The sequence below is a fragment of the Pyrgilauda ruficollis genome, unplaced genomic scaffold (assembly GCF_017590135.1).
Source record: "Pyrgilauda ruficollis isolate IOZ18807 unplaced genomic scaffold, ASM1759013v1 scaffold129, whole genome shotgun sequence".
Taxonomy (NCBI): Eukaryota; Metazoa; Chordata; class Aves; order Passeriformes; family Passeridae; genus Pyrgilauda; species Pyrgilauda ruficollis.
In genome coordinates, this window is record NW_024511321.1 from 354,315 (window position 1) to 371,066 (window position 16,752).

The 16,752-nt window shown below is 42.9% G+C and overlaps 1 protein-coding gene across 1 annotated transcript; it reads right to left on the reverse strand.

Moving 5' to 3' along the window:
* Positions 1 to 24: 24 nt before the first annotated feature.
* Positions 25 to 16,563, reverse strand: RTRAF (RNA transcription, translation and transport factor). Its single transcript, XM_041458483.1, has 8 exons — positions 16,392 to 16,563; positions 13,818 to 13,942; positions 12,204 to 12,303; positions 9,300 to 9,386; positions 8,350 to 8,438; positions 5,227 to 5,295; positions 2,530 to 2,578; positions 25 to 355 (listed from the first exon to the last, which is right to left on the reverse strand). Exons 1-8 carry the CDS (start codon positions 16,450 to 16,452, stop codon positions 201 to 203), a joined length of 735 nt encoding a protein of 244 aa, XP_041314417.1. The 5' UTR covers positions 16,453 to 16,563; the 3' UTR covers positions 25 to 200.
* Positions 16,564 to 16,752: the final 189 nt, after the last annotated feature.

A 16,752-nucleotide genomic window follows, 5' to 3' on the forward strand; every position in this document is an offset into this window, starting at 1 on the left:
CCAACTCAGAGCTCACCAGAACAATCTGTTTCCCTCGATTTCATTTATTTAAAGAAAAATCTGGTAATTCATCAGAAGTCAGAATTCAATTTCCTGTTTTCTTTCCCAAACAGGCCAATTAATCCCGTTTCAAACTGCATGCCAGAGCGGAGCTGTTCCTAATTGCACTGAGCAGGCAGGGGCTGGAAGCTTTCCTGCCTTCATCTGCCCACTTTGCCCAGTCTGTGGTCAGTCTTGGGGTCAGCAATGATGGCCTGGACGGCCACGATGGCTTCGTTGATTTTGGTCTGCAGCTCCCGCAGCTCCTCGATGTGCAGCAGGCGCAGGATTTGGGCAGCCTCGTTGATAACAGCATCTGGGGAGGGGCACAGAGAGGAGCTGGAATTATTCATCATTTCATCCAGCATTTTATCCAGCATTTTTCAGCTCACAGGAGGGATTGAAGGAAGTTTTAGTGCTCTGCATGGTGTTCCTGCTGGTGGTTTCCAGGGTGGAGAGAGAGAAGCATGGAGAGGGGTGGGGTGGCATCCAAAGCTTCCCCACCATCCTGCAGCCCGGGCTCAGGGAATGAGGGAATCATGAAAGTAAAATTTTTTAATAGAAAAAATCAAAAACCAAACCAAATTCAAACCAAACCAAAAACAACGACCAAAAAAACCAACAAAAAACCAAAAACAAAACAAAAAAAAACCCCTAAACAAACAAAAAATCCCCAAAAAACAAAACAAAAACAAAAAAACCCAAACCAAAACCCCAAAAAACAAAACAAAAGAAAACCCAAAACAAGAAAAAAAATTACAAAAAAAATCCCCAAAAGCTCCCCAAAAAACCTTCCATAAACACAAAAAAAATTAATTCGGAATGCCTAAAAAGCTTGAATTAATACAAAAATAAAACATACAAATTAAAAAATTCATAAACTTGTACTTCTATAATTAGAAATAAAAATATGCATTAAATAAAGAACTATATTAATAAAATAATAAAAATTATAACACAGAAATACAATTATATAAAATAAATAAAAATGTTAAATGTAATAAAAATTCACAACGAAAATACAATAAGATTTTTAATATTATAATAAAATTTATAACATAAAATAGAATTATATAACAAATTAAATTTTAAAATACTATAATAAAAATAGATAAATATAATAACTCATGAATCAAAAATATCCACATTACAATAAAAATTAATAAAAATTAATAAATTTTTAAAAACCAAAAGGCTGGGTTAGGCTGGAAGGACTTTAAGGATCATCTCATTCCAACCTCCCACTCCAAGGTTGGTGTGAAACATTCCAAGCAGTGATTTGAGTGATGTGGAGCAGAGGTGAAGCCAAACTCATGGAGCCCTAGTTCACCTGGCTGGCTGTTCCTTATCAATAACCCATCAGATTTATCAATAACCCATCGGATTTATCAATAACCCCCCAGGTGATGCCACCCTGAGCTGCCTGGATGGGATGTGAGGAAGGCAGAGGCAGCAGCAGGAAAAAAAATTACAAAAAAAATCCCCAAAAGCTCCCCAAAAAACCTTCCATAAACACAAAAAAAATTAATTCGGAATGCCTAAAAAGCTTGAATTAATACAAAAATAAAACATACAAATTAAAAAATTCATAAACTTGTACTTCTATAATTAGAAATAAAAATATGCATTAAATAAAGAACTATATTAATAAAATAATAAAAATTATAACACAGAAATACAATTATATAAAATAAAAAAAAGTTAAATATAATAAAAATTCATAATTAAAATATAATAAGGTTTTTATATTATAATAAAATTTATAATATAAAATAGAATATATAGCAAATTAAAATTTGAAATATTGTAATAAAAATAGATAAATATAATAACTTATGAATTAAAAATATCCACATTACAATAAAATCAATAAAAATTAATAAATTTTTAAAAACCAAAAGGCTGGGTTAGGCTGGAAGGACTTTAAGGATCATCTCATTCCAACCTCCCACTCCAAGGTTGGTGTGAAACATTCCAAGCAGTGATTTGAGTGATGTGGAGCAGAGGTGAAGCCAAACTCATGGAGCCCTAGTTCACCTGGCTGGCTGTTCCTTATCAATAACCCATCAGATTTATCAATAACCCATCGGATTTATCAATAACCCATCGGATTTATCAATAACCCATCGGATTTATCAATAACCCCCCAGGTGATGCCACCCTGAGCTGCCTGGATGGGATGTGAGGAAGGCAGAGGCAGCAGCAGCAGAGCTGTCCTCTGCTGGCAGCAGCAGGATTCACCACCAGCAGGATGCATTCCTTGGGCTGCACTAAAAGCTGTTATTTCAACAGATTCCAAACAGATTGGATTGAGGCTTGGCTGTTCCAAACCCAAAATGCTCAGGGATGCTCATAAATAACCAGCTGGGAGGGAGGAATTCTTTCCACTGCAGGGTTTTTTACTGTCCACATCAGCTCTGGGTTTGACAGTAATAACTCTGTCAAAGGCAAACATTCCCATTTAAAAGTCACATTAGGAGCAGTGCTCACCTCCCGTGTCAAATCCAAGAATGTGCTTTTCCAGAGCAACAGGCAGACCCTGGAAAAGGGAAAAAAAACCTGTTAAAAATGTCATTTAAATGTATGGTAAATCAAATCAAGCACTGCAGCAGGAAACTGGGGGAGAAAATATGGGTTTTGCTTAGACAAAAATGTGTGAAAAGTTTGAGAAGTTGATTGAACAACTCCCTTTGTGTCCTGAAACACCAAACCCAGGGTATTATTACAGAAAAATCTTCCTGCTTAAGAATCCCTCACTGGATACACAGTGCCTGCATTCAATCCTTAAAAGGCCAACAGCAGGACTGGGAGCCATCACCCAATCCTGCAGCTTCCCAGGAAAACAAAACTTTCTTAGAAACTTCTGCCTTTCAACAGCTGCCAGCCTTTGAGCAGGGGCTGATTGCACAGAGCTGCAGAAATTCTCTGTAATCAAGTTTTGCTGAGCTCACAACATCCCCAGAAGCATCTGCTCAAGTGTTAAGCTTAGGAATAAAGGGAAATATTCCACTTTCTAAACATTTTCTCTATTGAAACACTCCAAGGTAAAATTTATTAGTGGTTGTTTCTAAGGATTGCTCTGTTTCCTTTGTCCAGCTGCAGAGGAGTGGGCACACTAAATCTTTACTCAGGGAGCTTCAGCATGCACTTAAAATTAGATTCAAACATTCCAAATGCCAGAATTTGCTTTTATTACCCTCAGTGAGTTTTTTCAACATTTGCCAAAAGCCTTGCATTCTGCACAACAAAAACATCAGAGTTCAATACCATTAATTTCTGCAGGGATGGGGCTGTAAAGCTTTTAGACAGTGAAAATTTCCTTTAAAGGCTTTTATACACATGGAGAAAAAAAAGAAGAATCTGAGCTGATCAGAACACACATTAAACACAAACTGGTGGCTGCAACTCATTTGCAAAAAGTGGGGTTTTTCCATGGCCTTTATAGTAAAATCCACGTTCAATGCAATCTTAAAAATCCATTTCCACTGTTAAAATTGGTGATCAAAATGCCACTGAAGCCACTTCAGAAAGATTCCAGAAATATCAGACTTCCTACAAGGATTTTTTTTTTTAAGAACTGAGGTTTGTATTTAAGGTCTCTGCCAGCCTGGGGTGTTCCTGAGGAAAAATTGTCATTTTTTTGTCTTTTTTTCTCTGACAGTTCTTTGTGGATGAGTTCCCCCAGTGTCACCTGGTAGCAGGAAATTCCTTACCCTCCCTTCTTCCCACACTCCCTGAGTCTGACCCTTTTTGGGAAGCTGCCTTTGGAATCCCTCAGCCCATACTACAACAAGCTCATGATCCTTCCAACAGAAAACTGAAAAAAAGAGCACCTTTACATCAGGAACTACACACACAACTTCACTTCCAGCCTCATTCCCTACAAATCTGATTTATGAATGCTGCACAAAAATGTGGCTATTTACCAATCTGTCAAAACCTGAAGAATAAATCTAATTTTTTTTTTTTTTTTAATTCCCAAGCCAGCCATCCTCCCTGCTTTGGAGATATTTCCTTTTTTTCCCCTGGCACATGAAGATGTTGATGGTCCCTCCTGGCACAGATTTTCCTGCTTCTCACCACTCCCTTTTCTTCACACCCCTTGGAATGTGGCACTCCTAAGGAAAAAACACTCCCAGGTTATCTCCCAGACAGAGACCTCTCAGCCCTGCTGATGCTTTGAAGATCTATCAGAAATTAACAATTCCCTGGCAAGAAAAAAAAAAAAATTCCCTGTTCCTCCAAGAAAATCCCATTTTGATCCCAGCTGTGCAGCTATGAAAACAACAACTAAAAGCTGCTTTTTATTAACATTACAGAACCTTAAAATGAAGACAACAGGATCAGCTGCTTTCCTATTTTCCTGCTCTTTGAACGGTTTTATGGATGTGCAGGTCCAAAGCTTTGATTAATAAATAAAGAAATAAATAAATCATGGATTGTTGTGAGCAGCTGCCAGAAAAATGAAGGAATTTGGGCTCTTTGAGCAGATCCAGCTGCTTTGGCAGGGACACTCCTACACCTGCAGGGCAGGTGAGGCTGCCTTTCCCAGCCTTTCCCAGCTCTGCCAAATGCTGGAAAGATCTGGAATGATGAGAAAATCCCAAACAAAAAACCCACAGTCATCCCCTAGAACACCTTCCCAACAGACAGCTTGTGGTTAGCAAAGAATTCTGTAAAAATCTGACTTTAAGGGCAGAAATTTCCTTCACTGCTCTTTTTTTTGGGGGGGAAGAGAGGAGGGAGGAGCTGGATTTCCAACATCCCATCCCTTGAACACATATGAGGTGTCCATATGAAAATAAAATCACTCCAAACAAGGAATATTTCAACTTCTTTATGCGGCCAACACTGCTAACTCCAAGGAAAAGCCAGGACATGCATTTCTCCTCACTCTATAGGCCTGCTGCACTGAGCAGTCAGGATAATCCTGTGGGAAATAACTCAGAGAAGAGTTATTCCATGATTTCTCACTCAGGTGTATTTGCATTCACATGGAACCAACCCAGCTTTGTGTCCTGCTCTCCAAAACCCCCAGATCTGCTGGAATCAGCATGGCTGGGATAAATGAAGCTGCCACCATCCTCCTAAATGAAGTGTTGGAACAGAAGTGGTTTTGACTGAGGGGACAGAGCTTTATCTTCATTAATTAGCATGGAATAATTAAGCCTGGCCATGGGTACAAACCTCCTTGGACTGGCTGGCCTTGGCTATGGCATCCTGTGTCAGGCGCTCCTGAACCAGAATCCGAATTGCCTGGGAAAAACATGGAAAGGGGACAGGAATTAATTCATGTTTTGAGGCATTTCTTAGCAATTCCAAGGGAAAAAGAGCAAGATTATAAAACCTCAAACCCAGTTTTGTGACAGTTTGTGGTTTTTTTTTAAACTTTTCCAACCCTTAAACCTTTCCATTTGGGAATAATGGTGGCATGTAGGATCTCATCCAGGTGCAAGAACCAGAAGTGACAAGGACATAGATTTCACATCATTAATTCCTGCCACTCCTGGAACAGAAGCTGCAAAATACAAGGAATAGCCTGGAAAGCTTGGGATTTTTACCCTGGAAAAAAGGAGGCTCAGGAGGGTGACAGGAGGGGGTTGGGATCTCCTGGCAGGGAACAAGAGTCAGGACAAGAGGAAACGGCCTCAAGCTGTGCCAGGGGAGGTTTGGGTTGGATATCAGGGAAAATTTCTTCCTGGGAAGGGTGGACAGGCATTGGAAAGGGTTTCACAGAGGTAGAATGCCCATCCCTGGAGGGATATCAAAGCTGTGTGCATGTGGCACTTGGTGACACGTGGCAGTGCTGGCAATGGTTGGGCTCGATGGTTTCAAGGTCTTTTCCAGCCTAAACAATTCCATGATTCCAAAATGAGCTGGTCACAGACCCAAAGCAGCAGCACCAATCTTCTTTTCCTGAGTTCTCAGGCCTTTTAACTCTGCAGCAATGCAGCTCCTCTGGGAAAAAAATGCTGCCTTGGGATGGAAATGTTGCCTTGGGTTGGAAATGCTGCCTTGGGAAGGAAATGCTGCTTTGGGATGGAAATGCTGCCCTGGGAAGGAAATGCTGCCTTGGGAAGGAAATGCTGCTTTGGGATGGAAATGCTGCCCTGGGAAGGAAATGCTGCCTGGGGAAGGAAATGCTGCTTTGGGATGGAAATGCTGCCTTGGGAAGAAAATCCTGTCTTAGGAAGGCAATCCTGTCTTAGGAAGGAAATCGTGCTTTAGGAAGGAAATGCTGCCTTGAGATGGAAATGCTGCCTTGGGAAGAAAATCCTGCCTTGGGAAGGAAATGCTGCCTTGGGATGGAAATTCTGCCTTGAGATGGAAATGCTGCCTTGAGATGGAAATGCTGCCTTGGGAAGGAAATGCTGCCTTGGGAAGGAAATGCTGCCTTGGGATGGAAATTCTGCTGCCAGCATCTTTTAGGAGGTGCTGAACCTCCTCCCACATGCAGAGAAACCTGGAGCAAGGCTTCCCAGGCAGGCTTGGAAAAGACTGAGAGCAGAAAGGAATTAATTTTAGCCTTGGGAACAAGAGCAGCCTTGACTTTGCCAATCCTGGTGCTCATCTGCTTTCCCTGGCTCTGGCACATGGGGTGAAATCCTATCAGAGCTATCAGTTACTGATACCTACAGCTCCAAATGCCTCCAAAAATAACTGCAGGAATAGCATGCAGGCAGATTTCCACAGGAAAGAAGAACTGGCTCTGTCACACACATTGCTCAGACTCTCCCTGATGAGCAGCCAGAAGTGACAGAAGCAGCTCTGTGTTTCTCCCCCAGGATTTCTCCCAGTTTTGGTCATGATTAAAGTTGAGCTGATACCAGAAAGTTGTCACATAAATACTTCTAGAAATCTGTCACTGAAGGAAGTGGCCTGGACAAAGGAATGGTTTGATGAGGAGTTTAATTCCAGCAGTGAAACCAGACCTTGTGGAAGAGAATTCCAAGTGCCTTTGGCATTAGGAAATATCCAACTGTGTCCCACAGATGCTTTCTGATCAACTTGCCAGGTTTAAATGAAGAAAATGGGATCTAAATCTCTGGCCAGATGTCTGTGCTGTGCCTGCAGCCTCTGGCTCTCCCAAAACATCCACTCCTGAGTGTACAAGCCTGGACAGGGATCAGAAATTCCCTGCAAACCTGCTTAATGTGGGGGAGAATTAAAGAGTTTGATTGACACCTTCTAATATCATCATCCCAACCCCAAAAGCAGCTTTGCATTGTTCCTGGAATGGGGATTTTCACTACAGGATTCCACTCTTGCTGAAATTAAAAGCAAGAAAATTCAGACTGTTTTTGCTCAAATCTGTCTGAAAAAAAGAGATGTGGAAATAAAAATACATTTATGTAGAATTATACACCCAGTAAAGTTTGCTTTACTGGGTGTATAATTCTGCATAAATTTATTTATGCAGAATTATAAATTCTCTAAAGTTTCCTTCAGAGAGGATCTGAAGGAATTTTGATAAGAGCTGGGCTCATTCAAGCTGCAAATCCTCAATATCACCACACCCAGGCTCTCCTCTCCCTGCCTGATATCACTTATAAACTTCAATACCCACAGCTTTTGGTTTCTCCAAAATAACTTTAGCAAATATCACAACTATTGTCATGAACAGAACTTTATGTTTTTGGGTTTTTTTTTTTAATTAAATGCTTTTATTTTTATTCCAAACCAAACTAAGTTTATTCCCACAGTATGACATGATCAAGTAGGAATGATCATGTCAATCAATAATGTATTTTTTATTTTAAGAAATACAGTATGGGCTTGACCCCAAATCTATAGAGTTCCACAGAAAGCCAGAAAATTTCTTAAAGGCACAAAAAAGATGGTTTAGAAAATTAATTAGCCTATTTAGGGCACTTAAACCCCGTAATTAGTTGTCAAAACTAAATTAAACTGATTTTAGTAATGACAAGGAATAAACAGTTCATAGGACTAAAAGAAAAAGGAAACTTTTAACTGTGGCTCCTCCCTTGGATGTTGTTTAAAAACATCTTTGGCATAATTAACTTTTAAATTTTCAACTTCTTCTTGATTTCTAGCACTGGAACAGAACTTTCTCCTTTGAGGATGTTCCTTAAGGAACTCAGCTAAAATTGTTTACCAGGATAATTTTCCCTGCATGAATTTCCTGGAATTGTGTTCTTATCTGCTTGAAAAGACACAGAGATAGGTTTTTTTTTCCTATCTTTGCCTAAAAATTCATGTTTATCAGTCACTGCACCTCAAGCTATGAACACACACCAGGCACTGGGGAAAATAAGGAAAAAAAGAGGTGGGGGAAAGTGTGAAACTCACCTTGAGCATCACCAAGTAATCATCATGTCTCTGGATCTGAAGCAGATTAGCCAAAGCCATCACTCCAGCCTTGAAATCAGGATTATTCACTGGAAAAAAAGAAGGATTATCATTCAAAAGAAAGGATCATTTATTTTGGTTTCACTGATTCCAGCAGGCAGAATTGGCTGCCTGACTACACGGCATTGGATTGCTCTTAAGGATGGACAAGGCAATTCCTCAGCATCCTTGAAGTGTTCCAAAAACAAGGATGTGGCACCTGGGGACATTATTTAGTGCTGAATGTGGCAGTGCTGGGCTCATTGTTGGGCTCTGTGATCTTAGAGGGATTTTCCAACCTTAATTCCATGATTCCAAGCAGTGAGGAAACAATCTGGCTGCAGAGGAACCAGCACTGGGCTACACAACCAGGGAAAGTGTTTGAAAATAAAGCAAATTACAGGCAGATATTCTCTTCTGTACATTATTTGTACATTTTTATTGTTTTGCATCTTTTTATCCCTGCTGCTGGTGAGGGCAGGATCAATCCCTGCCTTTTTGGAGATGGAGGAATGGAAGAATATTTGGAAGATTTAGGGTTGATTTTAGCAGCTCTTTCCCACCACTTTGATTTATTGTGGCTGTGCCTAGCAGGGAAAAAAAATTAAAATTATCATGACAGAACAGCTGGGGAAGACTGAGCCAACATGAAATCCCTGACAGCATGGAAGTAACCAGCCTGCCATCATGTTTCCTTGGATATTTTTATTTTTTAAGGCATCTTGCTATTTCTCCCTCACTTACAATAAGTAATTATGATTTACAGAGCAAAGCTGTTCATGTAAATGTTCAGACCTGCACTCCTAAAGCTTTAAATGGGGCTTCAAAAAATCTACATCATAGGATTGACCAACTGAGGAACACCCAGGCCATGGAGCACATCCCCATCCAGGAGCTTGTGGCACACTCACCATCCAGGTTAATCAGTGGCTCTGCATTTTTGGCTGTGTTGTCTGCATTTTTAGCACCATCAGGGGTGGAATCCTTGTATTTATCAGCTGCAAAATGAGGAGGCAAACACAAAAATCGTCAGCACTAATGGCAAAAAGAACTAACTCAAAGTTTAGCAAGGAGCTGTGTTGTTACAGCTGGATTTTTGGGGTGTGGGGGTTGCCCAAGAGCCTTGTGGGATTATAAACTGAGATTTCTGGGTTTATAATCTGGGATTTTGGAGCTCTCCATGAATGATACCAAAAGCTGCCACTCCTGTGAGCTGCTCCAAGAGCTCCCAGCTGCAGAGAGATTCCAGGAGCAGCCTCAGAGCCTGCTCCACACTTTCATAAAGGGCAGGATGCCTTTCATTACAGCCTCACCCCAGAAGGCTGAACAAGTGTTGGAACCCTGGGAATTGCTGAGAATTTCAGACTTTCTGTGCTGCCAGGCTCTGACCCCCAAGAGAACACTGCACTGACCTGAGCCTGTGGAGAAGCTTCCAAAATGGAATGACAGAACTGGGATTGTGGGTGTGGAGTTTGGATAGAAGTGTACAACATCATAGGGTGGAAAACTTAAGAGTATAAGGTGTTAGAATATAGTAATAGATATGGAGCAAGATGGAGGTTTTCATGATTTAATCCCAACCCTGGCAAAAAAGAGACAAAGACTCAGCACACAAGCTGCATCTCCCAGATCTGCCATTTCTAAAATCCATCAGCTCCTCTGCCTCCAGCAGGGATCAGGAATTGGGAGGATGATGTTGGTCCTGATGAGTAAATAAAATATTTCCAGCTCAGGGTTTGTTTCACAGCCCACACTGGGGTTTTCCAAGCCTTTGGAGGATGGAATCTCCCGAACTCCACCTTTTTCACACAAACCCAAGGAACAGGCAGCTCATTTTGCCCATCAGGAGGGACTGAGAATCACATCACAGGTATTTGTATCCCATCCCTGCTCTGGGCAGAGCTCAGCCCTGCAGGAATTAAAGGAAATGGAAAAGCAGCACTTTGGCTGTTGTTATTTTGCCACCAGTAATTACATTTGTATTCCCACTCTCTCCACAAGGAGATGGAACTGCTGTGACTTGGGGAGATTTAACTCCACTTTTTCATGACTTTGTCCTAGTTCCCAAGGGTTCCACATCCACTCCTTGTTAAAAAAAAAGAGGGTCTAAGAATAACTTCTCAGAATAAATGTACTACTAAATATAATGCATTTAATACACTTCAGAGGAAGTTCTCACAAAGGCAATCCCACAGGGAGAAGGGGGTAAATATCTACAATGGGATTGGCTCTAGCCAGAAATAAAATAAAATAACAAATGCAATTATGCTGCTCCAGTCCTGTGGAAGCTGAAAAGTTCCTCTGAGCATGGCGTGGAAACAAGCACATGAAATTGTGTTTTATTTTTTAAAGAAGTGAAATATACTTTTGACACTGCCTGATTTTGATGAAAACTTAAAATCAGTGTAAACTTCTGCAGGGGAAGGTGTCCCTGCCTATGGAACTTAGCATGTGCAAGGGCATTGTGACATCACAGCACATTTGGTGACACCGTGGGGGTGACAGCTCCTGTCCCCACGCTGCAGAGCTCCAGGTGCCACACAGGGATGGCCTGAGCAGGATCCCAGAGGGATGCCCAGCCTGGAGCAGCTCCTGCTGGTGGCCTTTGGGTTCAGCTGTTTCTATCCCAGCAGCACCTCCCGCTCGTGCCCACCCTCCTGGGCCACCCTGGTGTGGGATGTGCCCCAGCTGGAGAAGGGCAGTGCCCCCAAGGGCATCACCATGGCAGAGGTGCTCTGCTGGAGCATCCCAGCCCTGTGCCTGCTGCTCCTGCTGGTTTTCCTCAGCAGGAACCACTGGAGGAAGGTGAGGAGGGGGTGCCAGGGAGCCCATGGGGACAAGGAAGGGCCTTCCCAGACTGTGCCCAGCCCCAGCAGGCACAGGTGGGTCCTGGCCACTGTGGAGAAAACCAGGAGAGGCTTAACATTCCTGGGGATTGGAATGAGATGGGGTTTAAGGGACCTTCCAACCCACACCATCCCATGATTCCCACACAAGCTGCTCCCTGGGGCAGCCCAAGAGAGACCTGAGGTGCCTCTGTCCCTGTCACCCTGTGCCTTCCAGACACGTGGCAGGAAGGATGGATGCTCCTGCAAGACCTCCAAGCTGCTCTCCAAGCTGAAGGAAGATCCTGACTTGCTGAAGCTCTACCTGAAACACCTGCAGAAGTGCAGGGCATCCTTTGTGGAAGTGTTCCAGGTCAGGCTGGATGGGGCTGAGAGCAACCTGACCTGGCTGGATATGGCCCTGCCCAGGGGGTTGGACTGGGAGGTCTTTACAGCTTCCTTTCAATCCAAATCTCTCTGTCATTCTCCAGAAAAAGCAGCAAGAAAGTACAGGAGGGCTTCAAGGAGGAGAAGACACATTTGGCTGATTGCCAACAAATTCCCAGCTGTAGCAAGGATCCCAGGAAAGCTGGACAGTGTGCATGGAGCTGTCCCAAAGCACAGGGACAGCACAGCTTTGGCAATAAAGGTTGCAGATGAAACTGTCTCCGAGGTAAATGGAACATGGAATGGATCCAAGGAGCTGCAAAGTTCCTCCAAACCAAAATTCCTCCAGCCAAAGGGAAGAAATTCCTGGCTGGGAGGGTGAAGATGCCCTGGCACAGGGTGTCCAGAGAAGCTGTGGCTGCCCCTGGATCCCTGGAAGTGCCCAAGGCCAGGCTGGATGGGGTCTGGAGCACCAGTGGAAGGTGTCCTTGCCCGTGGATCCCTGAGGTCCCTTCCAACCCAAACCATGCTGGGATTGTGTGAAATGGATCAGACTCCCCCATTCCCCTCCCATTTTGAGGTATGAAAAGGATTCCCTCATACCATTGTCTCCATACTCCAGCCTCACAGCCAAGCCAAGCAGCCAATCCACAGTTTCCTGTCGTTCCTGTATTTTGAAGGGACAGTTCACATCTTTCATGTACTGGGGAGCAAAAAAAAAAAAAAAAAAACAAAGAGAAAACAAAAATGGATTTTAGTGGATGAATCAGCTGGGAGCACAGGACTGTGGTCACTTTCCCACAGGCCTCCCAGAAAATATTAATTAACAAGAGGTGCCACTGTGAAATTCCTGCTGTGGCATCTGATCCGTGTTGGAGTGTCCCAGTGCACCTCTAGCTCAAGTCTGACACCTGATAATGGAATTTTATTTTTAATTAATGTTTTTTATTGCCAGACTGTACCAAAATGTCCTTGCTTCACTCTCTGCTCATGTCCCAGAGCAAATGGAACAAGGAAAGGGGGAACAAATTGGAACAAAGCCTTCCCACCTGGAATGAAGGCACCTGAGGCTTCCCCAAATCCCAGAGCATTCCCTGGAGCAGCAGAAGTAATTTTCCCTTTTTTAGGGATTTTGTCCAGCAAGAGAGGACAAAACCAGGCTGAGGTTGTGTCCCAGACCCAGAGATCCAGCCCTGGCTGCTGCCAAGGTTCCCAAAAACCAGGACATGGTGACCTCCTGTCATGTCCCTTTGCTGCAGGGACAGGAGTGCCACAGAGCTGGGAAAAGGATGCCAGGGCCTGGAAAGCAGAAATTCCCTGGGCATCATGGAGAGGACACTGTCACCAAGCCAGGAAAGGCACCACAACAGCACCAGCTGTCAGGAATTCCAGATATTCCCATTTACCTCCAGGATATTGGAATAATTCACCGAGTAAAGCAAGAGCTTCCAGGAGAGGAAAAAAATTTGGGGTGGATGAGCACTGGGAATTACTGAGCAGGGAAATGGGAGCAAGAGGAAGAGCTCAAGAGCTCAGGAGCACAGAGATGACCCAGAGTCCATCTGGATGCAGAAAATCCAGCTGGATGCAGAAAAAAAAAAATCCATCTGGGTCCAGAAAAAAAATCCCAATTATCTGGATCCAGAAAAAAAAAAATCCATATGGGCCCACAAAAAAAAAAGGAAATAATTCCAGCTGGGTCCAGAAAACAAAACAAAACAAAACAAAACAAAACAAACAACAAAACCATGTGGGTCCAGAAAAAGAACCCAAAAACATCTGGATCCAGGAAAATCCATGTGGATCCCAAAAAACCCGTCTGGAATGGCAGGAGGTGCAGGGATGAGCTTCCCCCACGAGCTGGCAAGGCCTGCAGGAGCCTCATCCACCTCTTTTTGGTACAGAAGGGGCATTAATGCAGAAAAAAAATTGTTTATTTGCAGTCAGTCTTCTTTCTGCTTCAAGAGCTGAATCAAATCAGGCAAAAAAAAAAATCTAAAAAAAACCAGATTAGGATGGATACGCCACCTCTTAAACAAACAGAGCTGAGAGAAAACTACGCACAAAACTGTCATAAACTCCCCCAGTTTGGCTTCAATAATACATTTAAATTCCTAGAAATGTAACAGGACAAATATTCAGAGTGATTTATTTCTGTGGCAAAGCCACAGCAGCTGTGCACTGTCATTTACAGCAGTGTCTGCAGCAAGGAAATACCTTCTCAAAGGACTTGGGCCAGTCCTCGCTGTGGATGTTCCTCAGATTCCCTCGGTCCTCGATCTTGTAGTGTCTGATTTTCTGGTCCTCCAGCCAGACAATGAAATTCCTGAACTCTGTTTCATCTGTGGGGAGGAAGAAAAAAAAGCAAAAATTAAAAAATGTCTGATGGTTTTCATCTGATTCATACAAATCTTGAAGCCTCTGAGCACTTGTCCCATTAAAACCCCACGTATATATATCTACAACTATATCTAAATATAATATATATTTTATATATATATAGATATGTCTATACATAATATATATAAAAATTTAAACATAATAAATATCAATTATTTACATTTCTATATTATTATTTAAATTATAATTAATTTAAAATAAGTTAAACTTTAATAAAATTATAAATAAACTTTATATAAAATTATATAAAATAAAATTATATAAAATAAACTTTATATAAAATTATTTAAAAATAAAAAGATATAAATATAAAATAAATATTTATACATTATATATATATATATATATATATATATCTCCACTACATATATATTTAGTAGGTTATAAATACATATATTTAGTGGGCATATACCTATTTAGTATATATTTATTAGTATATATTTATACTTTTATATATTCATAATATATATTTATTTATCTATTTAGTTAGGATATATTTATTTTAGTATATATTTATAAATATACATATTTTAGTGGATTACAAATATATATATAAATATATATATATATTATACATACAAAATATATTTATAACATATAAAAAATACACATATTTATATATAAAATCCACTAAATATATATTTATTGGGTTATAAATATAGATATTTAGTGGGCATATATCTATTTAGTATATATTTATTAGGTAGTATATATTTATACATATATATTTTTATAATATATATTTATTTATATATTTAGCTAGCATAAATTTGATCTAATATATATATAAAATATATTTTATTTGGATATATATTTATATAAAAATATATTTTATATATAACTAATATAATATAATATAATATAATATAATATAATTTAATATAAATATATTAGCAGGTTATAAATGTATATATTTATATATAAAACCCCACAGTATATAATATACATTAAAAACTATTAAAATTAACATTTTCTGACCAAAACTCATCGCTGAGTGTTTTTCATTCTTCAGCTGACTGACCCCATTAAAGGCATCAGCCAGGAGATTATTTTTATGTGGAATTATAACTTAAGGAGCACAGGAAGGAGCTGGAGCTCCTGGCCCTGTTTGCAGCACCGGCTGGACACCCGCAGCGCTAATCCCCCGCTCCTCCCAAAACCACAGCAGCAATATTCCCATCGCTGCCGGCCCAAATCCCGACGTGGGGGCTGGAATTGCAGCTCCCGGCTGGGTGGCACGGGGGGACAGCTCTGGGGAGTCACCGCGCGCCACAGCCCAGCCGGGGCTGCTGCCTCGGGATGGGCTCCGGCCGTGCCGCGCTGTGGGGGAAAGGGGCCTTTTCCATCCCATCCTGATCCCAATCCCAACCCCATGGATCCCATCCTGATCCCAATCCCAACCCCATGGATCCCATCCTGATCCCAGTCCCAGTGATCCCATCCTAATCCCAACCCCATGGATCCCATCCTGATCCCAGGCCCAATGATCCCATCCTAATCCCAACCCCATGGATCCCATCCTGATCCCAGGCCCAATGATCCCATCCTAATCCCAACCCCATGGATCCCATCCTGATCCCAGGCCCAATGATCCCATCCTAATCCCAACCCCATGGATCCCATCCTGATCCCAGGCCCAATGATCCCATCCTAATCCCAACCCCATGGATCCCATCCTGATCCCAGGCCCAATGATCCCATCCTAATCCCAACCCCATGGATCCCATCCTGATCCCAGGCCCAATGATCCCATCCTAATCCCAACCCCATGGATCCCATCCTGATCCCAGGCCCAATGATCCCATCCTAATCCCAACCCCATGGATCCCATCCTGATCCCAGGCCCAATGATCCCATCCTAATCCCAACCCCATGGATCCCATCCCATCCCATCCCATCCCATCCCATGGATCCCATCCCAATGCCAATCCTAATCCCATCCCCATCCCCATCCCAACTCCACGAATCCCATCCCAATCCCAATCCCATGGATCCCATCCCATCCCATTGATCCCATCCCAGCCCAATCCCAATCCTATGGATCCCATCCCATTTCCCCCAGTCCCAGTCCTATCCCATGGATCCCATCCCATCCCATTCCCCCCAGTCCAAATCCCATGGATCACATCCTAATCCCAATCCCATCCCCATCCCAATCCCATGGATCCCATCCCATCCCATTGATCCCATCCCAGCCCAATCCCAATCCTATGGATCCCATCAATCCCAACCCCATGGATCCCATCCCAATCCCATCCCATCCCATCCCATGGATCCCACCCCAATCCCAATCTCATTGATCCCATCCCATCCCAATCCCATCCCATCCCATCCCATGGATCCCATCCCAATCCCGTCCAGCCTACCCCGGCCGCCCCGCAGCCCCCTCACCCCTGCAGTTGAAGCCGGCGGGGTTGTGGTAGTCGAGCGCCGAGAGCTTGCGGCGGAACATGGTCCCGGTGCCGGAGCCGGCCCCGATCCCGACCCGGATCCCGATCCCGGTGCCGGCGCCGCCTCCCCCGCTCAGGCCGCACCGACGGCACCGCACGGACCGGAAGGAGGTGAACGCCCGCCCCCTGCGCGGCGTTCTGCTAGCTCATTGGCCATCTCGCTGAGCGGCGGCCACCTCGACCAATCAGAGAGCGGAACGGGCTGCCGGAAGGGGAAGTGGCTGATTTGCCTTGGTTATGGACGCGGCCGAGGAGGGGCGGGGCCTGTTCGGGGTGGGGAGCGTGGTGGGCGGGGCCTGAGC

Bases quoted from the DNA above. Each gene is read 5' to 3' on its own strand.
- RTRAF (XM_041458483.1), bottom strand. From the start codon at position 16,452: ATGTTCCGCCGCAAGCTCTCGGCGCTCGACTACCACAACCCCGCCGGC. The intron at 9,387-12,203 runs GTATGAGGGAAT...CTCATTTTGCAG, and splicing joins GCTGGAGTATGGAGACAATG to CTGATAAATACAAGGATTCC. The intron at 5,296-8,349 runs GTGAGTTTCACA...TGTTTTTCCCAG, and splicing joins ATTACTTGGTGATGCTCAAG to GCAATTCGGATTCTGGTTCA.